We start from the raw sequence: 25560 nt of genomic DNA, 5'->3' as shown, positions 1-25560 counted from the left end.
CAAATTAAGTATACCTACCTACCTACATACCCACCTACCCACTTAAGAAATTGGTCCTAGATCCTGATAGTCTGATATGCATTCCAAGCAGCTCAAAAATAGCTGTTGTACAAACTAAACCAAAAGTTGCACATCTGTGCCTGCGTTACATTTAATTTAGTATCTAATCTATCACCGGAAATCGTCAGAAATTGCCTATAGCTAGTTTTGGCCGTAGTTCAATAAAGTATGTCACCACATGGATAACATTAACGTATAGTAGCTTTCTTTGCGCCCCCCCCCCCCCCCCATTGAGGGAATGTCTAGTGTGAGAGGCATTTGTCTTTGGAAAGATTTCGTTTTGTTAAGGTTATTCTAATATTTTTGTCACAATTTATTTCATGTCATTGCAGGGGCGGTCGTGTGAAATGGCATTGCATACTCACAGTTTGAACACCGTTTAACTTTCTCTCCTGGAAACCCCATCGGGATTACGCAAAGGACTTTCCGTAGCGCACGCGAAGATCGGAATTGTGCGAGTACCCGATGCTGAGTGTTGTCAAGTGTTCATAAACGGTGCAGTAGACGAGAAGAAGCATTTTCTAGTGTGGAGTTTTGTTTCCAGCGTGCAACCGGGTGCCTTTTTTTAGTCGTGGGTGACACTACACATCATTTTCTTTAGCCCCATTGATTTAAAATGTGCGAGCAGGTAGGGTTTCCATGTCTTACGCGAGGACACCGAAACGGAGCGCGCGGCTGTTAATGGATACACTGACTCCTGCTGTGATCAAACCTGCAACCTTTCAGTCGCAACACGGTCTCTCCAGCCAATAGACTGCTCTGCGATCCATGAGTCCTCCCACTAAGACAACCTGTATCACATTTACAGTATGGATTACTGGACGTTTCGCCTCGCGCAAATCCATTTAACAACTTTTCTGAGGGAATTAATTTAATTTGATGAAACTGTGATACCTACACGCGTTTCATATTATGACTTTCCTCCTTACATGTACTCAAGCCATACATCTGGTGGCTTAGTGTTATTTTTTCACACGTTTCTGTTGAGAAGAAGAACCCTTCGTACACTTAAAAGAGTTGTAGCCTAAATCTCGTCGGCTCTCATGGGACTGAGGCATTCGTCGCGTTGTTTGCTGCTACGGCGGAAGATGGCGGAGGCGGACAGCTCGGAGGTAGGGACCTTGTGGTGTCCTGCACCCGGTAACAGCGGGACCGGGCCACTGTCAGTCTGCTTATTTTAATGGTGACAACACATTGCACTTTAAAATTATTTATATTTGCGTTACAATGATGCCAGCCTCATTTAGAATCAACGTTGTACTGATGGTGTGCACACAAAGCGAAGTACATACCCGTGTCCTGCAGATGTTACGGGGGATCTATGCAGACTAGTATAACATCAATAATAGTGATAATGCATGCAGAAGATGTGCAGTTAGGTTAAATGATCAGTTTAGGATGCATGGACGTATTGAACGTGGTCATGTCCGCTGTCCCTGGTGCTGAAACGGACCTGCATCTTTTACCGGCTCTTCCTGTAGTACATCACCGCTATAGCAAGTCTCCCCCCTGTGTAATTACAAAGGCTAATTGCTTTTATGGATTCTTGACTGCTTATTTTATGGTTCCCTTTTCACTTGCATTTAATCCTGCTCGCTGTAAGCCCCATATTAACGGGAACAAGGTCCACTCACTCACACCCACTCCACTCACTTGTAATTTCCTCCCATGAAACACAGTCTTTCTTAACTCATTCTTTTCGGTTTCATTGTTGTCTGTAATTTCTTAATTCTGATACAAACTCTACCCTTATACTTTCTTTTTCCTCCGTAACAGCGGCAACAGCCTGTCACGTCCCCCCTCTCTCAGTCTGCCCAGCCCTCCCCACTGCCTAAACCAGTGCCTACTACCCACCATGTGCCCTGCGTCCCCCATACGCCTCATGTAGCAGCCTTGTCCACCTGTCCTGGTCGAGGCAAGATTGCCAAGTTCATCAGCCCGGAGGAAATGACGTCACGGGACTACTACTTCGACTCTTATGCTCACTTTGGCATCCATGAGGTAAGCAGACCAAGCTGACAAGTGGCAGCTTGGTATGATTAGAGTAAAAAATGACACCAGATGCTTCCTGTTCTGTTTAACCTGATGTTCCTTAACTTTGCCAAGGTTAGTCTGGCAGCAGGATATGTGAAAAACTTCGTCTGATTTAACAGGGACAGATTTCCATGAACAGACAGGTTTTGATTTTGGTAGTGTTCCAAATCTTCTACTGGCATAGATGATATTTTACCCATAACTGAGAAGCTAATGCCTACAGATACTTGATTCCAAATCTTGAGTTCACTGGATCTGAAAGTCCGTTTGTAAAGTAAGAGTACACAAGCCAAGTTAAAGCCCAAGCAAGTGCAAAAAAACAACAAAACAATCATCCAGGAGAAGCAAAAAATCAGTCCTCCAGTGCTTTCGAATCTCCTGTCCAAACATGGGTTTTAAAAAAGCATGAAATCAAACACCTTCAAAAACATAACTCAAACATATCCCAGAAGTTTAAAGTACCTCTCATTTAATTTAAATTTAAATATAAAAAATCTATCCAAATTATTCCCTCAAATTAAAAACAACCCCAAACATAAACCACAGAGGCAGCTGTCTGCTTATGAACAACCAAACATTAAGTTTTAGGAGTGATATCTTGTGGGGAAACATAAAGCTGCTGAATTATCTGCACTGGTGGAGAGTGTCTCCCAGCTGACAAAAGAGGAGGCTTATTCATTACCAACTAGCACTATGCACTTCAGATGTACTGCAAAGTCTTCACAGTGCTCCATAAATGAAAGCAAGCTGTGTCTGTCTTTTACAGTCATCTATAGTCAGCTGCTAAATAAAATTGTAGAGCTATAATCCAGCTAATGACCTTGATCTGCGAAGGGTTGATGGTGGAAAAGTTTGGGGACATATAGACCTTTTTTAAATAGAGTCCATATTTAGCATGTGGGTCAGGTTTTTGTCTGCTTGCAGACAAAGAGAGTGCCCTGATTAGAGGAGTGCAAAGCAAGAAAGAAGTGAAAGTGGGATGTGTGAATGGGCTCAGGGAGATGGATATCAGGCGGTCCCCAAAGGCTTCAAAGGCTTTGCGTTGTACTCCTGTCTATTTCAAGAAGCTCTGTCACTGTCACAGAGGCTTTTGGCCTAAATACTGCTTTTTCTAGCTCATTATATACGACAAAAATGTGTGTACATGTTGAGGGAACCATGCAACTGCCCACTTCTTGCAGAATCTATACACATTTGTATGTTTATGATGTAACATGATGTGTATTATGTGTATTCTTTGGGTAGCAATGAAATCTCAATTTTGCCTCCATTATTGAACAGGAGATGCTGAAAGACGAGGTGCGGACGCTGACCTACCGGAACGCGATGTACCACAACAAGCATGTGTTCAAGGATAAAATTGTCCTGGATGTCGGTAGTGGAACGGGGATCCTCTCTATGTTTGCAGCCAATGCCGGTGCCAAACATGTGTATGGGGTGAGACAAATAGATGCACCCTTTGGACACTAACTAATAGGTCACTGTAATCAGCTGTCAGTCTCTGCTTTTCTTTCAATCTTTATGAGAGAAAAAAGCCACACACCCATATCATATCTGGCTTTTCTGTCACATTATTTCTCATCTGTGGCTTTCCCTTCCCAATATCAGACACATACATCCACGCACGCACATATCCTGCCTTTTTTTAAAAACTCCTCCTAAGGTCCAGGCGCTAGTCTAGTCCAGAAATTGGTAATCTCTCTCAGACAATCTTTGACACAGAGGCAATAAGAGACATCTGGCTCCCCCTTAGAGCAGGGCTGCAAGTCACAGGTTATACATTACCAGCAGTGTCTCCCACAGTTATGTATGATTCATATACTGTATTACACTTATGGATGGGAGAGCAAAATGATTTATTCGTTTTCATGCGGCACACGGTCTGCAATGGGTGACCAGGGACATAAATGTTTAGATGGATTATCAGGGTTTGATTAAATTTTGTCCTTGAGTACCCTAAAGGTGAACTGACTGTATATGGGGAGAGAATACGGTAGATAACACCCTGCTTGTCATCCCTGTTCACGAGGAAATCTTTATTTTCTTTTTCCTTTTTTACCTACAGATAGAATGTTCAAGTATATCAGAATATTCAGAGAAGATTATCAAGTCGAACCACCTACACAATGGTAAGTTTAAGTGGTTTTCCATTACTACAATATATCTTATATCCATCTGTCTGAATGCAGAGGAGTGTGATGGCGTCTGGATTAGAAATAGCGTGAAAAATCTTCATATTTCCATCATTACCGTCACACCCGACAACATTAGTCACAGTTCTGATGGTTAACTGGCAGCTGGATGTCAAATAAGCATAATCTCTGCCATCAGTCAGAATCCCCTCAGTGGGGCTGATTACCATTGTAAAATGCCACCCTGAACTTCACAGATGGAGGACTGGCAACAGATGGTTGGTTTCATAACCTGAAAAATTCACCATTAGACAGGTTTTTGTTTGATCTCTTTAAATTTTCAATTCAAGCATTTAGCTGATGATCTCAATAGGACATGAAAAAACTCAAATGCCAACTCTTATCAGGTACAGACTGTTATTTATACAATGATGACTGCAAATAATAATCATCCACTAAATATCCAAGCAAATTAGATGGAGTACAGGTTATTAATTAGCAACCAACAAGTAAAAAACACAGTGATCTTTAAGGTGTCGAAGGTTGAGAATGAGCTATTTAACAACAGAAGCGTGTGCGAAATGTTTGCATCAGTTTTTCTTCCACTTCCACATCCGAAAGATTCTGTTTTTTCAGTATATTATTGTGCATTAACGACCAGACTTGATAGTGCTGAACTCTACCATATTGCATCTGTTTTACTTTGACAGCCCTCCTTGTATTTCAATATCGTGGGTCAAAGAGGCAAACAGAAAATAAGACAAAGGAAATGCACAAGATGAGAGCAGTAATTAAGCTGTATGGATTTACAGAAATCCCTTGGCACAAAAACACTGTTATCTGAGAATAGAGTCATTTTACAATTTCCATTAATGTGATGAAGATGCCGTGAAGTAATTTGGTGCCTGCTGTTTTGTGGCTCTCCACATCGCAGTCATTACCATCTTCAAGGGCAAGGTGGAGGAGGTGGAGCTTCCCGTGGAGAAGGTGGACATTATCATCTCAGAGTGGATGGGTTACTGCCTCTTCTACGAGTCCATGCTCAACACCGTCATTTTTGCCAGGGACAAATGGCTGGTATGATATTCCTGCTGGAGGCTTGGGGAGGGTGCTGGGCTCGCTCTGTGTGTGTGTGTGTGTGTGTGTGTGCAGCTGGCTGGACAAATAAGGCTTTTGATACATAAACACACCAGACAGTGATTAAGTAGAGGATTTACTGTACTGCCTGCATGCATCTGTCTGCTGCCCAGATGCTGAGGTCATACATGAATGATCGGGTTTCTGAGCTCAGTAGCCGCCTGCAGGCTATAACCTCAGCACATGTGATCTTATATTACACTCCAGGTGTGTGAATAGTAAAGATGATGGATGGCCACTGTATAGTGCGGCATTGATGTGTGAAGCTTTTCTCGTTCAGAAACCTGGAGGCCTGATGTTCCCTGACAGGGCTGCTCTCTATGTGGTAGCCATTGAAGACAGGCAGTACAAGGACTTCAAGATTCATTGTAAGTAGTAATGGTAGATTTGTTGCTGTTTGCTTTCAAGTTTTTGCTAAGTTATTACCTTCCTCTGTCTCCGTCTCTCTCTGTGCATAATTGATGATCATTGTGCAGATGAAGTGAATTCATCATACAGAGAAGAATGGCTCCACTTACTAATAAGTCACACTTGATAAAGAGTTACATAAGCTGTAACTAATGGATTTATTAATGTCAGCAGATATTTTAACTGGATGATATCACTTTATAAAGTTGATTTGGTGGGTTTGCAGCAGACAGAGACCAACACAAGCAGTTGTGTTTCTGTCCACCTGATGAATCTAAGTCCAATATTCACGTTTCTGTTAGCTCTATTTCGCTCTCCACCAGCTGGCTAACCATTAATAAAGCCATTAATTTCAACATAGACGCCTAGTGTAAAACATTCCCTTTCGAAAGTAGCACCAAACGTGTTTAAACAAGATATTCTACAGTGCATTCTTTGCTCTAAACTCCCTCCATGCGTTCAAATAACTGTCACAGCAGGAGCGCTGAGCTTAACCTTGCGATCCAGATCAAAGCACCAAAATTAAAGGGTGCATGGACACCGAATCTGGGTCAATAACTTCTACTGAGTTTCCTTTCACTGCACAGGTGGCCTTCCCTGTTCCATAAAATGTAGGCATTCACACAAAGGTGTATACTTTCACATGAATACCAAAAGCATTCAGACTACTCAAACCCTCACGCTCTTATTTTTAGTTTCTCTCAGCGTTGGTGGCATATTCCACCTTCTCATCGTACAGACTTAGTGTTTGGCCCCCTGACAAAGCAAGGTGGAGTGGAGGGACAGAGGGAATGGGGGAGGGAAGGCTTGCTTGGTGTGTTTTTCAGCCCAAATTATAATAAAAAAAGCCTGCCAGACATGGTGGAGGAGGTGGAGGAGGCCGGAGTCTATTTTCAGCAGGGCCTGGATAGACAGAAAGACAGCATGAGTGCGGGACTGCTCTTCTTGGCAGGGGTTAAGCGTTCTGTTTTATTTTCTCTGCTACCTTTTTTTGTTCTGACAGCTTGGCAGGAACAGAGAGAACAGAGCTTTGCAAATAAAATCAAAAAATTAAAAAGTAAAAACCCATAGAACACATGCTGTTTGCATGTGTATTGTCATGGGTAGCCGTGCCTCAGATGTTTATGATTGTGTGTGCACAGGGTGGGAAAACGTGTACGGCTTCGACATGAGCTGCATTCGCAACGTGGCCATCAAAGAGCCTCTGGTGGATGTGGTAGATCCCAAGCAGGTGGTGACTAATGCCTGCCTCCTGAAGGTTAGTCTGTGTGTACATGCATGATGGAGGGGGTGTGGGCATACCTCAAGCATTTGTCTTTCATGCCATCTGGTTTTATGTTTTGAAAAATGTACATATTTGAGGCACACATCCAAACAAGCAAAGTTTCTCATCTGTTGTGTTCCCCCACCGAGTACATGAACTCCCCCCACCAGAAGAATTCAGAGACAGCTATCAATCCCCAAACCTCTGAGCATTCCCTGTCTGCTGAGACTATTTTCTAGTACATAATAGAGGTCTCTGGAGAGCTGTAATAGTCTGCGGCTCTGCTTCCATGCTTGAAAATACGGCAGTGGCTTGCCTTTTATCTCACAAATGAACAGAGGATAAGAGCATTCAGGGAGGTGATAGCTTTTTTGTTTGTCCCCCTCTACCTTTACCTCTCTTTCCATTGCTTTTCCTAAGATATCTTCAGTCCGCTCTGCTTCTTATTTCTTTCTCACGTCATTTTCGGCATCTCAATTCTCACCATTTCCTTCTGAATCACTCACTCACTTCTGACCCTTCATCCTCTGTCACGTTCTCTGATTTGAACAGTGTCAGGCCTCACTGGTCTGAGCGAACGGGTGGTCTCACTCTGTCTCTCCCTCTGTGCGATGGTGAAATGTCACTTGAGAGCAGGCATTGAGTCACCAGCGAGAATGAAATGGGCTCTCCATCACTTGGATAAGCGCAGAACATAAAAAGGAGGGTTTCCTTTTGTGTTTGAAAAGGTGGCTTATTTGTCAGGTTGGAGGGCGGGTTACTCGTTAGTTAGTGACACACTGCCTGAAAATTAATTTTCACCACCTCAATTTCTTTCACATGCATGTTTTCAGGGCTTATCCACCCTTTCCCCTCGCTGCCAGCCACTTCACCCCGTCTTAAATCAAACTGCCACTCATTCCTATCACGCTAAAATTACAAAGTCACTCCCAGGGACTTTTTTTTCCCTCTCCTCCCACAATTTGCTGTATATGATACTGGCCTGGTATCATTGGAAAGGACAGAGGTGTTAAATCACAATCTGTCATGCTGACGCCACATGGCCAAGCAATCCACAGCGCAATAGGAAAGGCAAGATGAACAGGTTGCAGTGTAACCCCCCCCCCTCAATCATCCTCTTAAATACAACATCATCTACATGCAGAGCAGAGACACATCTGCCCCTCCTTTATTTTGTACCCAGTGTGATACTTGGCAGGTAGCAAAATGTGATACTTAAATTTGTGGCCATATTCATGATGTAGCATGAGCAAACACACAGATGCTGTGTTCACTCACACACACACACACACACACACACACACACACACACACACGCACACACACACAAATACTCCCTCCCTTGTAGGCTTGAGGGAGGACACCCACACAGCATGTGTACTGTGAGCAGGCTTCATTTGCCAGCCGTGATTCAACCTGTGGGCTTTCACACACACACACACACACACACACACACACACACACACACACACACACACACACACGCGCGCAGAATAATCATGATGAATAATCAAGAAGGATTGACATATACATGCACTGCATGTGTGTGAGAGATGGCAAGTGGGGGGTAACAACTTGTGTTTGTGTGTGTGTGTGGTTTTACATTACAGTGCTGCTATTCCATCAGGGTAAATTCATGAATTGAAAAGAGCAGAGATATCTTGAGAGCAGTCTTTTTAAAATGAAATAAAATAACTGGGTGTTTTTTTTTCCAGGAAGTGGACATCTACACTGTGAAGCCAGAGGACCTGTCCTTCACCTCAGCCTTCTGTCTGCAGATTCAACGCAACGATTATGTCCATGCCCTGGTCACCTATTTCAACATCGAGTTCACCAAGTGTCACAAGAAGACTGGCTTTTCCACGGGTGAGGCTACACCAGAGTCATTACTCATAACCACTGTTTCCTATTCCACCCTTAAAGGTTTGGTTCACACAAATCATAAAAAGCATATTTTTTCACTAATCCATACTTGTAATATAAAGCCACGGAATTTCTCACGTTGTCTCTGATATTTCTGCCACCCTCACACAATGGAGGTCTAACTGTGCATTGTACTATACTGTCTAATGGAAGACGCTCACACTTCCCAGGTTTGTCTTTCAGCACTTTACCGCAACAACATAACCTCCTTGCAATTGTAGAGAAACGAAACATTCACAGGGTCACTCTGACAGAAATACTCTCTGTGCCCTCCTGGGATAACATCCAGGATGAAAAGAAGAAGCAAAGCAGAAGCAGAGGTTCCAACACAGTCAGTTTAAATCTAAATTCACTGTGAAAACACAGAACATTGCTTAAAACATCTACTGCCGCAGCAAAAAAATAAATAAAATAGGAAATGTGGAAAAAAGTGTATTACTGGAAACATGTACCTTTCAAAATAATCATTTCAATTGGAATTACTTTCTTTGAAAGAAATGGTGTCTGAAAGTGGCAATGTGTTCAATGAGACAGAAATATCAAAACCTCAGCAAATAAAACAAAGTCTTCATGGCTATCACAGATGGTAAGTGAGAAAATAATAAGAATAAAAAATCCTATATAATTTTGGCTAACTCGAAGCTCTGATGTCTTCAGAAGACAAAGAAAATGCAGGCATTTATAAAACAGTACATAAGAGTACATGAAGGGAGGAACTGGTAAATTTTGTTTTCACATTCCTGATGTCCTGTAAGCTTCCAAATTTCTTGAGCACAAGTACTTTGAGCAATAAATCAGCGTCTATTAAAAGGAAGCGCCTGCACTTCAGCATCTTAGCTCTTGGCTACACTCTGCTGGTGTTACATGAGTCAACCCCGCGTTTGCAGCGACGGAATCACCAAGCACTTCTGGTAACATGGTGTCGAGGACGTCTATAATAGAGAGAGTAGCAAAGCTGTTATGTAAGCTTATGTTAATACATTCATACATCCAGTGCTTACATAATACTGTGTAGAGGAGGTTCTATGTTTGGCTGAGTCTGTTGGGCCTGAGGCTGAGCATCACTGAAGGAGTTCTGTCCTATAAGCCTTTGTGTTTCTCCCACTGGCTGAGTAAATTTCAGTTGCTTTGTTGTTCAATTTATTCCACGTTAACATGCCCACGGCACTTCAGTGCCTACCGGAACTGTTTTGTAAATCTTTCCCCCTTAATGACTCTTTCCTACCTCTTTCCTCATTTCCTCTCCTCTCTGCTTTTCCCCTCTCCTGTTTAAACACCTTTCACCTTCTCTCCTCTCCTCTCTAATATGGTCATCTTTTAAAATCATTTTTCTATTTCTTTCTTTTTCCTGCACATATATTCCTCCCTTTCGCTTCTCTTCTTCTCCCTCCCACTATTTCCATCCTATCCTTAGCTCCAGATGCTCCCAGCACACACTGGAAGCAGACAGTGTTTTACTTAGAGGACTACTTAACTGTCAAAAAAGGAGAGGAGATCTTTGGCAGTATTGCTGTCAGGCCCAATGAGAAGAATGTGGTAAGACTCATCAAAGATCAGAACAAAATTCTCAATAGTTTAGATTTAAACAGTGTTAGAGAAATTATTCAGATATACTTAAATGTAAAGTAGCAATACCACAAGGTAAAAAATTAAATTACCCATGGAAAGAGTCAGGCTAGCTGTTTCCCACACTTTCCAGCCTTTGTGCTAAGCTAAGCTAAGTGACTGCTGGCTGTAGCCTCATATTTAACAGACAGAGATGAGAGTGGTATCGATCTGACTCTTCTCCTTAGAGAGAATAAGTGTCAGTAAAAGTGTTAAGTATTGGCAAATAGCACTTTTTTTATTCTACTAAAAGTAAAAGTACACATAGTGCAGGAAGTGGCTGCTGAGAGTATTATACTATTCTCCATTATGTTACCAGATTATTATTATGTTCACCTGTAGATGGCATTTTACTGTTGCAGTGAGTGGAATTGGGTCTAATTTTAACCATTTATTTAGTCTTGAATTAAAAAGCATCACGTTTCACAAGCTTATCATATGTCTTGTATGTAAAATCTTAATCTGCAGGGTAACTAGTAACTACAGCTCTCAAATAAATGTAGTAGGAATACATTAATTGTCTCTGAAAATAAGTGAAGTAAAAGTATAAAGTAGCAGAGAATCCTGAAGTGCCTGAGTAAATGTATTTAGTTACTTTCCACTGGTAGATTTAACAATATTAAGTGCATCTGTTGCTGTGTGTGAAGGTGCTATTAGATATTAGATAGATATTCCTGCTGTTCATTTCTTGGTTATTGTTTTATCTTTTGTAGCGTGACCTGGAGTTCACCCTCGAGCTCGACTTTAAAGGACAACTATGTGAGGCCGCGATTTCCCACGACTATAAAATGCGTTAGGAACAACAACTACAACAACGGCGCCCCTGGTGCGAACCGTCCCTCAGCCCCTCTGGACACATCTTAGAGGGGGGGGGGGGGGCACAGGCTCTCCAACAAGCATTCCAGTTGGCCTGCGAGGGCGACCCCGACGCATCTGATTGGATGCCATTAAGCCAGCACTTGAGTGATGTCATCAGAGTAGACAAGTATCTGTCAGCAATAGTGCCATCACGTGTACCAACTTGATCAACTCGGGCACATCGTTGAATGTAACCTCCTAAATGAACTTGATTTTTTTTTCTGTCACTAGTTTCTGGGAATTTAATTATTTTGAGTATAAAATGAAAAGCATTTACCAGTCTTTATATTGTTAGTGCAGCTAATGGAGAAGCATTGATCTGTGTGATGTTGAGAGGGTTACAGCACAGTCATTAACTGTTTTTCCTATGGTCATTTGTTAAGATTCATGATTTACACACTGTATAATTGTATTGAAGGTACAGTAATCAATAGTTGTTTTATTTCATTATTTATTTGCATGTGAAAGTTTTTCGCCTCATTGATTGCAGAAAGATGAAATGTGATTTATTTATTTCTTTAATTGAGGATAAATCAGAACAACTGTACTTTGGTGCCAGAGTAAAAACAGAACAATGCCTCAAAACAGTAACAAACACAGATGCAATATGTCATGAACCACTTTGTTTTCGGGACCAGACAAAGAATATGAAAACAGAACGTGATGATGAATAAAATTTCAAAGAATCAAGTTGGATTTTTCTCACATGATTTTCATTTAAAACTACTATTTCAATGAATTCCAAATAATTTATTTCAGTATAGTTCAATAAAATATAACTACATAACATACACTACACCAGATACAGAGAAATACAGAGGAATTAAGACTTTAAAGCTAACATTCAGTTATGCAAAGCCTGTAGTACATTTATGATTTTTTTCTCTTGGGTGAAGGTTTTTATTGAAAGTAATTATATGACAGAAAATGTTTAAATCTTAAAGACAGCACTACTGGGATTTGGCAACACAGCATTGCTCACAGGAAATGGTGCAGCGCCTCATTTCCACTTTAGATAAGCTCATCCTCTGAGCGTCATCATTTAGGCCTGACAGCAGTTTGTTCACAGGCGCAGCACCATCCTTCAATGTCCACTTCAATCTGCACCGCATGTCTGTGCCAAAGTGAAGACACGATTTCAATACTGATTTCACCGTTGTTCTCAAACACTGCAAATCCAGTGTCCGGGAGACATTGATAGATTTCTTCCAAAGTTTTTAGCTTATTCTCGCCGGTCAGTGTGTCTTCACTTGCAACAGGCTTTCCTCCTTATGGGCTGAGCACTGAGGATGACTGTTGGGTCTCTCACTGTGTCCTCCTGCTCCATTAACACTCTGAGCAAAGACACAGAGAAACGAAAGGAGAGGAGCCAACAGTGTTACCACCACAAATCAATTTCCTCACTAAAGGTTGTAAGTACAAAAGAACATCTACTGCCAAGTGGTTTTATCATGTATCTGATGACTTTTGTTCCTTGACAGCTGCTGTTACATTATGCACTGACTTGATTCACAGCCGTGATCTTACCTGGCCAGGTGTGTGAGGGACTCGATCACATTCTTGCCTGTGTAGGCACTGACCTCAAAGAACATCACCTTGTTTTCCTGCACAGGATATGTAGACAAAGACAAGTTAGAGCTGTCAATAGCTACATCTTTGTGTTGGGATTACAACTGAATATGACAAGATGACCTGAATCAACAACATGAGCAATGTCAGCGGTGTTGCAGTCATTTTCGAATAGAACTGAGAAAGAAGCAGTAATCCATTGTACTTGACATTTGTGTGAAAGCAGAAAGCAATAAAAACACATTTTATTCACTCATCCATGAGCTTTGAGTTAAACTCACATAAGCCAGTTGCTCAGCTTCTTTAAATGGCACCTCCCTCTCCTCATCCATGTCCATTTTGTTGCCTAGAAGGAGGACGGGGATGCCCTCTCCTGCAGCTTCCTGAAAAAGAAATGTCCGAAAAAATTATGTAGTATTGTGCTTCCAGGAAGTTGGGGGATAAGCAAGAGATAGAAAAAAACAAAAGAGAAAGCAAAAGTTAAAGGTTTATATATCCTGACTTTATTTCTGTACTGTGGGTCAAGCTCCAAAATCACTGGACCCTACACTTCCTATAATACCACTCAACAGCAACAGCTTTGACATGTAAAGTCAGAATTTAAGAGTAAGAATTTAAATCTATATTGGCTAATTAAAAATCTAAAAAACTAATGTTTGGCGCTACAAGTGGAAAAAAGACAGCTAATAAAAGATATTTGTGGTCTGTGTTTGATAAATAAATATAATTATAATCTCCGAACTCTACTCATGAAGAGGACGAGGGTTGGGTCAAAGGTCAGACCTGGACATTGGTGAGCCAGGGTTGCACGGCCCTGAAGCTCTCCTCCACGGTGACGTCGTACATCACCACCACGCCGTCTGCTTTGCGAAAGAACTGCTTGGTTATACTGCGGTACCTGTGTCAAACAACAGGGCTCAAATGTCAGCACACTGACGACTGTATACATTAACACTAAAGACAAGCTAACATACACTTGAAGTAGTATTACCTATAATTATACTATTTAAAATTACACTGAAAAATGTAAGTATAGTAAAAACATATTAAAGCATACATTACATTATTCATAATCTGTCTCTTTGGGTTACATACCCAAAGAGACAATTGATAAAAAATGATTAATTACGAATTTTAATGATTATTTGTTGATTTTGACTTTATTTTCTCAGTGTTTTAGGTTAAAATATCCAACGGTGTTTTTGTTTCCAGTTGTTTTGTATCTATATAGTAAGAGGAAACTCACCTCTCTTGACCAGCTGTGTCCCAGAGCTGCATGGCTACCTGCATATTGTCCAGGGTTAATGTCTTCACACTGTAGTCAATACCTGAGATCAAGACACAACAAAGATCAGCATAATATAACCAGGATTAATGAATATTTTCTTAGTAGAAGGGATTTTGTTTAGTGTCATTGTTTTGAATGATTAAATATATTACTACATTTCTTGTATTTAACTTTTGATTGTTCAGATATAGTAATAGCTTTTGACAGAGCAATGATGACAGAAATTGGCCACTAGGGGGCCCAGCGAGCTGTGACACTGATTGGGCCTCATTTCAGACAGGAAGGCTTGAACAACGTGCAGATAACAAGGCTGGAGTGAGGATTGGGAAAGATGAAAGCGAAGGGAAAAATTCATCAGAACTGACATAAGCTGCGGTACAATGTGTGCCAGGGCTCTTAGACAGCCAATATGACTTCACAAGCCCTTTCATGTGATGCTAAGTCGCCCTCTTCTGTGTTAGCATCCACAAACACACACACGCTAACGTGCCATTCACATTTGTTCTAACACAGCCTCTGACACTTTTCTGTACAATGAAAAAATTACAGTGTCTTTCTTCTCACCCACAGTAGCAGTGGTGGAAGGGTGGAAACAGCCCTCACAGAAAGAACGCAGCAGGGATGTCTTCCCTACGCTGGAGTTGCCAACCAGGACCACCTTAAAGAGACGGTCCGGGGCGAACAGGGCTCCTTCTGTCAGCTTCTGATGATGATAAAACACAGGCAAGACAGATCAACATTTTTGTTCAGATCACATTCTGTAAATGAATTGCTCTTTGTCTGTACACATAAATTCAAGATTTTTTTTTTGTGTCACTTTAAAGCACCAAAGCTGTGGACGAACTTGCTGAGTGTCCTTCCCGAGAAGCTGTCCTCTTGGGGACGTGGGCGTCTTTTTTGCTCGGGCAATGCGGGATTTCCTCACTGAAGGAGCTTCCGCCAACACTGGAATGTAACTGGAAGTTTGGGTGGCAGAGCGGGCTGTTGCTGTGACAACAGTAGATTCTGTGTCGCTCTGTGCTCCTTCTTCCTCCTCTTCATCCTCCTCGTCTTCCTCCTCACTGAGCTGGTGCATTAAGGGCTGGGGCCCACCGTGGAGCAGGTGGGGTAGGTGATCCTCCTCGATGGAGATGACTCGACGGAGGGGCCACCCATCTGGAGGGGCGTCCAACACCTCCTCTCCTACCCCCGTCTTCTTCTCAATCTCCACCTTCTTCCCTCTTTCTCTGCTTCTGCTCGTCACCCTCTTGGGGGCAGCCATCTTGCTGGGCGCTTTTCTGGCCTTCGCCTTCACATCGTGCACTTTGGGGGGAGCAGGGTTAGCGTAGCCGTTGGCTAAACCAGAGTTCTTCTTTGCTGCAGGGCGCTGTTGACACGCAGGCGCGCTAACAGTGGTGGAAGAGGTGGTAGCGGTGGTGGCGGTGGTGGTGGTATCATCCTCACTACAGGAGGAGGAAGCAACAAACACGATTTGAAGGTGCTCTATAGGCAAGGCCTCCAGAGACTGGTAGGACCCATCCACCAACAGTGGGGCTCTTTGGAAACAGAGGAGAAACAGAGGATATACTGGATCAATTCACTTGAGTGAGGTGAAAATCTGGAGGCCAAAGTGCTCAAATGTGTCTGATTTGAGTGTTATTAAAATAAATGTTAATTTAATTGATTTTTGGAAGTGTATAGAATCAGATATCCTCTGTTTTTCCTCCTTTGATACATGATTTTCACAACACACTGAAGAGGAAATTCTTCTTTGACACACAGGAAACAATCTGACGGGGGTGATTTGTGTTAAAAGAATACAGGGATGACAAATGAATCACCTTTTTGCCGGCTGGCTGGTGTCATCAAATATGTTGGCGAGGCCCGCTCTCTGCTTCTGCTTCTTTCTGAGTGAAGTTCGAGGCTTGTTTAAACAAAAGGGGACGTGTTAAAAAGTTTTTTTTTTTTTAAATCAGTCAGGTAATGCCATAATAGATAACCACTGAGACATAAAACAGCATCCACTTACTACACCGCAGCATATGTCTCGCTCATCCTTCAAATGTTTGTTCATCTCTCTGAAATGAAAGAGAGGAGAAGAAAGTTTGAATCTTTTCAATGAAAACACGCACTGAAAAGTCTAAAAAGTGTTTTAAACCTGCCCCCAAGATAAGTCTTTGAAAATCCTTGAACTTACTTTGGAATCTGATTTGTAAAGTTTGCCAATTAGGAACTCAACCAGACACTAAAAAGATTAAAAGCAGCAACTACCCGGGTTTGATAAGAGCTCATGGGATGTCCTCATCATACCTGAGGAGATCAAGCTGCTTCATGAGACTCTGCTTTTCCCTCTGCAGTCCCTCTGTTACTCTGTACATTTCCCTGAAACAAGACAGAAACACTCAATTCTCAGTAAAAGTACAAGTGAGTGTGTTTGTAGTCTCGCAAACCAAATGTGGTCACTTCTTTAAGGGTTTGTTTAAAGTTAAAGCTTGGTGTAGGGTAATGAATAGGATTAGGAATATCTCCGATATATTTAGGAACTAACTGTGGTGAGGAAACACTCTTAGATAAATGTTAATACAAACAATACTAGAGATAGATCTGTGTAGTGAGTGTGTGTGTGTGTGCGTGTGTGTGTGTGTATACCCACATCTCTTTCTCCCGGTGCAGCCGGGCGGCCTGCTCCTGCAGTATGGCCAGCTGTTCCTGGGCCAGCGTCAGCTCCTGGCTGGTGCTCTCCAGCGCTCGGGACAGCTCGTCGTTGGTCATCTTCAGCTTGACGTTCTCCACATGGCTCTCCTGCTTCTCGCTGCTCAGCTCGTGGCACTGGAGCTCTAACTGGAGAGGGATGAAAATGCACTAACGCTGGGTGAGTGTGCTTAGAGTATGTTTGGAGAAAAGGGAGCAGGTTAAATCCCCTCCCCACAACACATGATGAGGAAGTGAAGATTAATACCACAAACGCACTTTATGAACATTACGTGGACTTTTTTTTATAGCAATGGATCTATTTGATCTTACAAGTCGTTTTCCAATTGAATATAGAATCTAAATCTTGTGTGAGTGGATGTTGTTGTGATTAAACTTGTGTCAGGACGTGCTGTGCATATCCACTCACCCCTTTCTGTTTCTTGAAAAGCTGCTCCAGCTCTCTCTCCTTTGAAAACAGCTGGTGCTCCAGGTCCTGGCTGCGCAGCTGAAGACGCTCAGAGTCCTGCGTGGCCAGGAGAAGAAAAGGTTGAAGAGTGGCACGTGATTAGGGTTTAACATCTTGCCAAAACAGCGGCAACATGAAACGGGAAATGATTGAGTTTTTGTTTTGAGCACCTGAAGCAGCAGCCGTTCTTTCTCATTTTTGATCTGTGCCTCCATCTCTTCATATAAATGACGGATCTCACTGTCATGTGTCGCAGCCTTCCTGCAAAGAGGGACAGTACTAAACATTAGGGATGTTAACACTGTTAAAACAGGCACACACAGTATGACATAATACCCCCGACATGTAGGAACAGACTGGCATTGTTGTCTAGGCTGAGCTTAAGGTTGTATTATTCCCTCTGTAACTGTAATTACATGTAAAAACTCACACACACATGCACACATGCACACATGCACACACACACACACACACACACACACACACACACACACACACACACACACACACACACTGAGCTTCATTTTTCAAAAGAATACTGAGTGGTATTTACATTCCCTCTGACAATTGTTAAGACCCAAATCAGCCACTTAGTATTAGTCTAGAGGAATAACAAGCTGTTACACAGTACCATGCAGTGCCATGGGAAAACTTCCATATGCATGTTTGACATCACATCAACAAACCCCGTGCACGCCTGCAATTTTACACTATGTCAATAATCATAAAGCATTTTGCACTGCATATTATTAAAGTAAAGCTATGAATATACTGACCGAGATATATAACACTTCTCACTGCTTTTCATGTCCACCTCAGACTAGTGATCTTAATGTGTTTCCACACCAGCAGAAGGTGGTCGGACTTCAGAGTGTGCCTCCAGATTAGAGGTCATTTGACACGGATAAAGAGGTTGTTCTATAGAGAATTACAGGTAAATCCATGCAAACACTCTCAGGCTACAGGCAGTAATATAAACACAAACACACACGCACAAATCCACCATTATGTCAGCCATTCTTTAGGTGGCTAAAGAAGCACAGCACTTAAATGCTTTAAATGTGACCTTTTGTCACCTCAGTAAATAAACACCCAGTTCCTTTAATCCCTGTGTTTCTATTTGATTTCTCCCCCTGTATACCACAGGTTATGCATGAGTGCGTGTGTTCTGTCTACCTACCTCTGGAGGGCGCTCTCCATTTCCTTCTTTTCCTGGTGGGCCTCTTTTATTTGGTGAGTGACCCGGGCCAGGAACTCCTCGAAATTGGAGAGGAGGTGCGGCTCATCTCGCCTGAGCTGGGCCCAGAGACTGCGCACCTCGTCTGGACTGAAGAACAAGAAAGCGCAGAAGACACAATGAGGGAGATGAGTCAAGTAAAACCACATCTCACGGCTTCCTCTTGTCACATATGGACGGAGGTCACACAGCATGTAAGAAAAAATACATATACGCCCGATAAGGGTTTGCAGTGTTCACACTCACTCCTCAAACACATTACTGGCTCCCAGGCTCTCCAGCAGCATACAGAAGTGCCCTTCCTCCTCGTCTTCAACTCCTGACAGCTTGGCTTCCCATTGGCTCTGATAAAGGGCTTCCTTGGTTCTTAAGATGGGGCTGGGGGTCTGATTTTGGTCGTCCGTGACAGAGATCCTCCGGCCGTGCAGGAACTGACCTGAGGGGAAGCAGAAGAACTTTTAAATGAACAGCACAGAAGCATCTGAACATTAGCTTTAGCTTTAGCTTTAGCTTGAAAGTAAATTTCCAAAGCGTATCGTGCTGTTATCTTTCTTGTTTAACATGAAAATTTAAGTAATAACCGCAACACAATTATTCATCACTGTATGACTCTAGTCTTGTTACAGTTATACTGCATTTAGCATGTATTACCATCCTGTTACTTTTACTAAAGCTAAAACAGTAGCTAAAATGATATAGTCTTGCTTTAAGCATTTAAAGGCTTCAAACACAGAGCACTTGGTATAACATGTGTGTTATTTCCCTTGAAATTGGCTAATACGCCATATTTGAATGTTGTTGGTTCCAGCTTTGACAGACAGAATGCAGTTTAAACTGTAGATTGAGATAAGCTGTATGAAGCAAGCTAAAGCCCTGGCACTGCAGGAAGACCTACTGAATCCAGAGGAGAATGCCTCCAGTGTGAGGTAACCAGTGCGGTCCGTATCCAGAGAGACAAACACATCCTCCAGCTCCTCTGCAGACAGAGGCAGCTCTCTGTGCAGCCTCTGCCAGGAAAACACAAAGACATATTTAAATGCTATTTCACTGAGCTGGACTGTACAAAAATATGACACATAGTTGACTAACACGTTTAGGAGTTGGATTAGAAAGAATTTAACTTTCACGATACTACGATTAGTATATAAATCAATAAATGTCACTTAAAAAAAAAACAAGGGCCTTAAATCTGCCATATCTGACTCTGTGTGGTTATAATCAAGCACACCCTCCATAGGATAAACACTAGCACAAAATGGCTGTTTCATGTGTCACTGTACAGAGCCTTTTTTGGAAGCTCTCAACAACAACAACAGCAACAAAAGGCGCAAAGCTCAAAAGAGCCCCGTCCTAATTAACTGACAACACAGCTCGGACGTTTTTAGTGCTTTGAAGAGGGTTTGTGCGCATTGTTCCTGCCTGTGTCCCTCATTTCAGCCAGTGAAATGATGTGTGCGAGAGTGAGCTGTACCTATACTCGTAAACATTTCCATCAATGGTGCTACACAGTCGCCTCAGCACCTGTTTCAGTGTGTGTGAGTGGGTGAAGTGCTTCTTTTACAATGGTGATATAACATTTAAAAAAAAAAAAAAAAAATCTCAGAATTGAAAGACAACCATGACACTAAGTGTTTCCTGCTTGCCATTCACTGTCATTAAAGGTAAAAGCGTGTCCTCTTGACCTATTGTTCTCAGCGGAGAATGAATTCGCAGAGCGGCCATGCATTTTCAGACAAAGAACGAGAGACATTAAAGGACGAGTTGGTTTAGGAAAAACAAACCTAAAAAAAGAAAAGGTCTTGTGCTTTAAAGGCAGTTTAGAATCACGTGGCACTGAAACAATTATCTGATCAGACGATTCAATTTGTCAAGGAAAACTTATAAATGGAATATCTTCGCCTTTAGAACTTCAACAAAATGAGCATTGTGAAGACGCAGCCTTGAGCTCCATGAACTTGTGATGGACATTTATTTTACAATTGTCTACAAGTTTATAAACCAAATGACTAAAGGGGAGATCTACTTATTGTACACATTAAACAATTTTTATGAGGTCAAATGTGTATAGAGCCTTTTGTGGCTCACTAAGGAGCAGTGTGGTATTATGATAAATTGCCTCAAGTGATGTCATTTGAGTCAGTGCTGCCTGGGGCTGAAGACTACAAGTTTGAAAATGACTCCATAGATCTGTAGTTTCTGCCCTAAAATCAAGCCATCAGTACATCCATCTTTATATTCTGGACCGCCTGGAGCTCCAACAGTGTGCAGACTTTACAAATGTCCTAGTAACCTTTAGTCACCCCATTCCCCTCTCAAACCCCGGGAAACACACACACACACACACACACACACACACACACACACACACACACACACACACACACACACACACACACACACACACACACACACACACACACACCACACACACACACACACACACACACACACACACACACACACACACACACACACACACACACACACACACACACACACACACACACACACACACACTCCTTTTCTAACCCTCATATCAGTGCGGGTAATGAAGCCTTTGCCCTCCACGTCGCAGGTCTGGAAGAACTCCTTGGTCTTGTCCAGCAGGGTGATGCGACCCCAGTCTGAACTCCTCCTCTCTGGGTTCAGTCCAAAGCCATTCACCCTGCTCTCCTCCTCCATGTCTGCGGCTCTTTTTAAGGACACTTGAGTGACACGGTGCGTAAGTAGCATGTACTTCAGCGGCAGTCAGGAGTGGAATCAGACATCAGGCCTCCTCACTGACCTGTATCCTCCTGTGCTCTGGGGCTCTTGCAGTCGCCATGACGACAGAGACAGGAAGTAGCATCAGATGTTGAGATCACTGATAACGTAAATACACTCAAAACTGCTTGCAGGCTCCTGTGAGGCAGAGAGAAATATTACAAATACAGCAGTCAAACTTAAAACTTCTTACTGCAGCACTGGGAAGGGGGAGAAAACTGGTGAGTTTCCTAAGTAATCAGAACATTAATGCAACAGTACCACACTTGTTACAACTATACAGTACTTCCCTTTTCTAATAAGCCCGGAACAAGCAACTCACAAAGGTATGTAAAAACAGTGTAAAGGATTATCTTAATACCCCGCCATACAGAACACATGATGGCATAATGCCTGCAAGAGCCGTCACCAAGAGGCTGAATTCCAGACTGTACAATGTATCTGCCTTTTGTGCTTTTGCAGCAGTTCTTTGTCTCCATCACAACTGCATAACTCAAACAAGGTTTTGAAGTACTTGTCTTGTTTGTTCTGTTCTGATCTGGAGCGCAGCCCATCTTGTCAGAGATTCTAAATATGTAGCAAACAACTGCAGTCAGTGAAATCTGAGAGGCAGATGAGTGATTTTGAAAGTTGCCTAAACTCTCGAGATGGTAAAGTTTGTTGTAGTGGTGGCTAAGAGACCGGATGGCACAATTCAGACAAAACTATTAAGAAATGGCAATGGTTAAAAACACTCATCTTTGTTTACTCATGGGGCTTTTTTCTTCTTGAATACAAATAAAAACTTTTACAAGAAGTTCACCCTGTGCAGTAAAACACACTCTTCTAAATAACAAGTGTGATAGATACAAAAAGTTTCAGGCCTTGCTTTAATACATGTAAAAAGAAACTCATGGCAAATTCTTTCAGTTCCTTTCAGCTTTAAAATTAAAAATTGCTTCTTTAAATAACCCAGAAACTGGAGGAAAGGTCTTACCTTTTACAAATGATACGCACAAGAAAATGAAGCCTTTTTTCCACCCTCAGTATCAACAGAGCAGTGACCGCGCTCTGTGTTTAGGAAGTCTTGCTTCACAGATGAATGTCAGACAAGTCATTCTGCAACCATGTGATGTCATGAGGAAGCAGCCTGAGGCTTTTCACCCTGCGTCCGCACGCTGCTCCCACACTGAGAGAGAGAGAGGGCTGCAGAGTGAACTCTCTTTATGCGGGCCACATGTATGCAACATGTTTACATCGTCTGTAACTATGACGACAGCAGGCTTAAGACCACAGTATCTTGAATGTTAATGTGTTATTGACAGGGGGTTTAAGGATCTAAAGGAAGACAGCTTTTTGAGTAACTTTTTAAACAAAACTATCAGACTGTTGCTAAATGATTGAGTCACGGCAATTTACTAAAGCTGGTATTTATTTCCTATTTCAAAATAATTTACAGGAAACTCAAACATTTATTGATTAATAGATCTCTTACTATGCATGTTTCCAACCTCTTCATATCTTACAATGCCATCTTGTGGTCTGAGACTAAAGATGGGCTGCAGTTGCAAAATTACAATATAAAAGTAAAAGCACAGATCAAATTAAACAACCACAAGCTTTCACTCTGTGTTTAGTGTAGAGGCAAACTAGACTCATATTGTCACTCTACATATAAATCAGTACTGAAAAGACATAAGTGAAAGCATGATTCCAATGCACCTCGACAGGCTGTTTAATAACATAGTCAAATACAGGGAAGGTCCGTTCTTTTGTTCATTCATTCCACAGGATCAGCTTTGACCCTGGAGTCATTTCTCGGTTCCTTGGATCCTCTGAAGCAAATACTCCATCTGGAGGTTGAGATTGGGTTGTCCTTTCTTGGTCTTTTTGCTCAGCATCTGGAACGTCTCCATCTTTTTCTGTTTGTACTTCTGAATGGCTTCTTCTTTCTGCTGCTTGTTCTTCAGGTACTCCTGAGGAAAAAGAACAAGACAACCTGTCAGTGGAACAAAAGACTGTATTTTGATTTGACATAAAAAAAAAGTGTCAAAAAACAGAGGAGGCCTTATTTTTTTCCCCATGAATGAATGTTAATAATATAATAACCTATAACCTAAATAAGCTCACCTCTTTCTTTTTTTTCCGTTTTTCTTTGACACTCTCAAATTCCTCTTTTGTCCTCTGGTATGATGTCTTCTTCAGCATTTTCTTCCTCATGCGGTTGCTTATTGGAAGACTGGAAGAGAACATCAGAAAGGCAATATTACTATATTTCCTAATTGGCAAATGAAAATTAAATGCGGAAGAAAAATAGTGAATGACAAAACCAAACTCCAATCAAATTTTAATGTTTCCACTTTAACAGAAGGAATTCTGGGTTTGACTATAGATGCAAACATTTCTTGAGTTTCACAGAGAATCATATTAGATGAGCTGTCATCACGCTAAACCAATTCAAGGCTTTGTTTTATGGGCCCTGAAACACTTTTCACTTTAACTTGGAGTTGAATTGTTTTCCCAAAAACAAATAATGAGCATCTAGCACATCAACATGATACTGTACGTACTAAACAGTAATAATGTGATAAATACAATGACTTGGGTCTTGTAGATCTTGTACAATGTGTGTAATGAAATATTTTGAAATGTAAGCCGGTGGAAACTTCATCAAACACCTTACTTTTAGGTTGAAGTGTGTTTTCTCTATTTTATTTAAATAGTCATTCAAAACAGTCCACAAAGACATGGACAGTGGTGCCTGAAAAGAAATGTTTATTTTATTGTTTTAAACTTCACGCAAAAAAAAAAAAGTTAGTTCTTACCTTTCTCTCTCTGAGGCTGCAGTCAGCTCAGGGTTTCCAGTCACAGAATCTGTCAGTTCAGATCCACCAGTAACTTCTGGATCTGGATCAGCAGCTTCACTCTGTTGTGCAACAGCATCATTTTCAGCCGTCTCCTCTCCCTTCTCCTTCCCCTTCATTCTCAGTTTACTCCTGTTCATTCTGTTCATCCAGGCCTCCTGTTGCAGTTTCTCTGCCTCAGCCATGTAAAGGTGCCTGAGGTGTTCTGGATACTCCTCCTTGTATAGCGGTTTAGACTCAGGGTTCTTCCTCTTCTCCTTTCGCAGCAGCTTGTTGTACTCATGTCTGACTTTCTCCTTCCTCTTGAAAGCAAACCCCTGACCTGAAGAGTAAAAATGCATACCACAAGTTCAAGTTAATATTATGTTTAAATAAAAGCTCCATCATTGGTGGATATATTATCTGCCAAATTTAATAGAAGACGCTGTTTAAATAAACATGTTTTAAAACGTTTCAGCTAGTATCAAATTTTGACAAACAAAAAGGCAAAATTAAATTATTATATTTCTTTACTGAGTTTGGCAACGTGCATGTCTAGAGGGTAAATTACATACAAGTGTAGATAGGCTGTGCCTCACTGTTGGCTATCTTTCTCTGTAAATGCAGCTGTGTGATTTAACCATCCTCCCATCACGTATCTAACTACTTCAACTACTTTAACAGAGAAGCTGTTGATTGAGTTTAGAAAAAAACTAAACCTTACCTTCTTTAACGCTGCCTTCGAATACTTTGTGCTCCGGGATCCATTTCCTCTTTTTCTTGACACCATGTGCGTTATTTTTTGATTTCTTCCAGTTGCCATCTTTCGCTGTAAACTTATTACTCTTCATTTTCCGATCCGTCGGTGCCATTTGAGGTAAATATTCTCAAGAAACGTGAAATGTTTACATGTGGGGGGTCGGCCGGCGCGGGAAGATGACGTAAAACACAGCAGACGTGATAAATCGATTACGGATCGGTTTGCTGCCACCACTGATTAACACAGATTCTACAAGTATTTATTGTTTGTTTTCAGTAAAAACTTGCACTGTAAAATCCAAGCATTGTTCATGGCTTAGTCCTTTGGGAGAAAATGTCAGAAAAACGCTGAATATTTTCTAAAGTATGAAATATATAAAAAAACTGAATACTTAAGATATGGTCTTAATGAGCTGAAAGGTAAAAGTTACGAATTTAACCCTACGTTTAAAGTTTGAATGGAGTTTCTTTGCTGAAGTGTCTAGAAGGAGATAGATTACGAATCAAAAAATGGCGGAATGATGAAGATTTTTTTTACCTGAGAAGAAAAAGTAGTTGGGAT

General features: G+C 41.7%; 3 protein-coding genes across 6 annotated transcripts; 1 reads left to right on the top strand and 2 right to left on the bottom strand.

Moving 5' to 3' along the window:
• The first annotated feature begins 362 nt into the window (after positions 1 to 362).
• Positions 363 to 12111, top strand: LOC130163250 (protein arginine N-methyltransferase 8-B-like). 2 transcript variants are annotated; one of them, XM_056367270.1, is made up of 10 exons: positions 363 to 1172; positions 1837 to 2061; positions 3376 to 3531; positions 4160 to 4223; positions 5161 to 5303; positions 5644 to 5731; positions 6914 to 7029; positions 8751 to 8901; positions 10373 to 10494; positions 11277 to 12111. In XM_056367270.1, exons 1-10 carry the CDS (start codon positions 1104 to 1106, stop codon positions 11358 to 11360), a joined length of 1218 nt encoding a protein of 405 aa, XP_056223245.1. In that variant the 5' UTR covers positions 363 to 1103; the 3' UTR covers positions 11361 to 12111. The 2 variants fall into 2 exon arrangements, with proteins under 2 accessions (XP_056223245.1, XP_056223246.1); XM_056367271.1 differs by having other exon boundaries at positions 1154 to 1243.
• Positions 11613 to 22677, bottom strand: cracr2ab (calcium release activated channel regulator 2Ab). Of its 3 annotated transcripts, none has more exons than XM_056367267.1 (18): positions 22394 to 22677; positions 21184 to 21555; positions 19550 to 19661; positions 18901 to 19090; positions 18598 to 18744; positions 17588 to 17678; positions 17379 to 17474; positions 16911 to 17098; positions 16568 to 16639; positions 16287 to 16335; positions 16099 to 16181; positions 15123 to 15813; positions 14843 to 14981; positions 14237 to 14318; positions 13774 to 13888; positions 13272 to 13373; positions 12949 to 13025; positions 11613 to 12755 (listed from the first exon to the last, which is right to left on the bottom strand). In XM_056367267.1, exons 2-18 carry the CDS (start codon positions 21385 to 21387, stop codon positions 12668 to 12670), a joined length of 2526 nt encoding a protein of 841 aa, XP_056223242.1. In that variant the 5' UTR covers positions 21388 to 21555; positions 22394 to 22677; the 3' UTR covers positions 11613 to 12667. The 3 variants fall into 3 exon arrangements, 2 of the variants coding, with proteins under 2 accessions (XP_056223242.1, XP_056223243.1); XM_056367268.1 differs by having other exon boundaries at positions 15123 to 15720; XR_008826422.1 differs by lacking the exons at positions 11613 to 12755; positions 12949 to 13025; positions 13272 to 13373 and having other exon boundaries at positions 14847 to 14981.
• A 133-nt stretch (positions 22678 to 22810) lies between these two features.
• Positions 22811 to 25251, bottom strand: ccdc59 (coiled-coil domain containing 59). Its single transcript, XM_056367272.1, has 4 exons — positions 24964 to 25251; positions 24222 to 24582; positions 23527 to 23635; positions 22811 to 23372 (listed from the first exon to the last, which is right to left on the bottom strand). Exons 1-4 carry the CDS (start codon positions 25109 to 25111, stop codon positions 23208 to 23210), a joined length of 783 nt encoding a protein of 260 aa, XP_056223247.1. The 5' UTR covers positions 25112 to 25251; the 3' UTR covers positions 22811 to 23207.
• Positions 25252 to 25560: the final 309 nt, after the last annotated feature.

The sequence above is a fragment of the Seriola aureovittata genome, chromosome 22 (genome assembly GCF_021018895.1).
Source record: "Seriola aureovittata isolate HTS-2021-v1 ecotype China chromosome 22, ASM2101889v1, whole genome shotgun sequence".
Lineage (NCBI taxonomy): Eukaryota > Metazoa > Chordata > Actinopteri > Carangiformes > Carangidae > Seriola > Seriola aureovittata.
The sequence above is the reverse complement of the archived record's forward strand: the minus strand, read 5'-3'. Positions and strand labels throughout refer to the sequence as shown.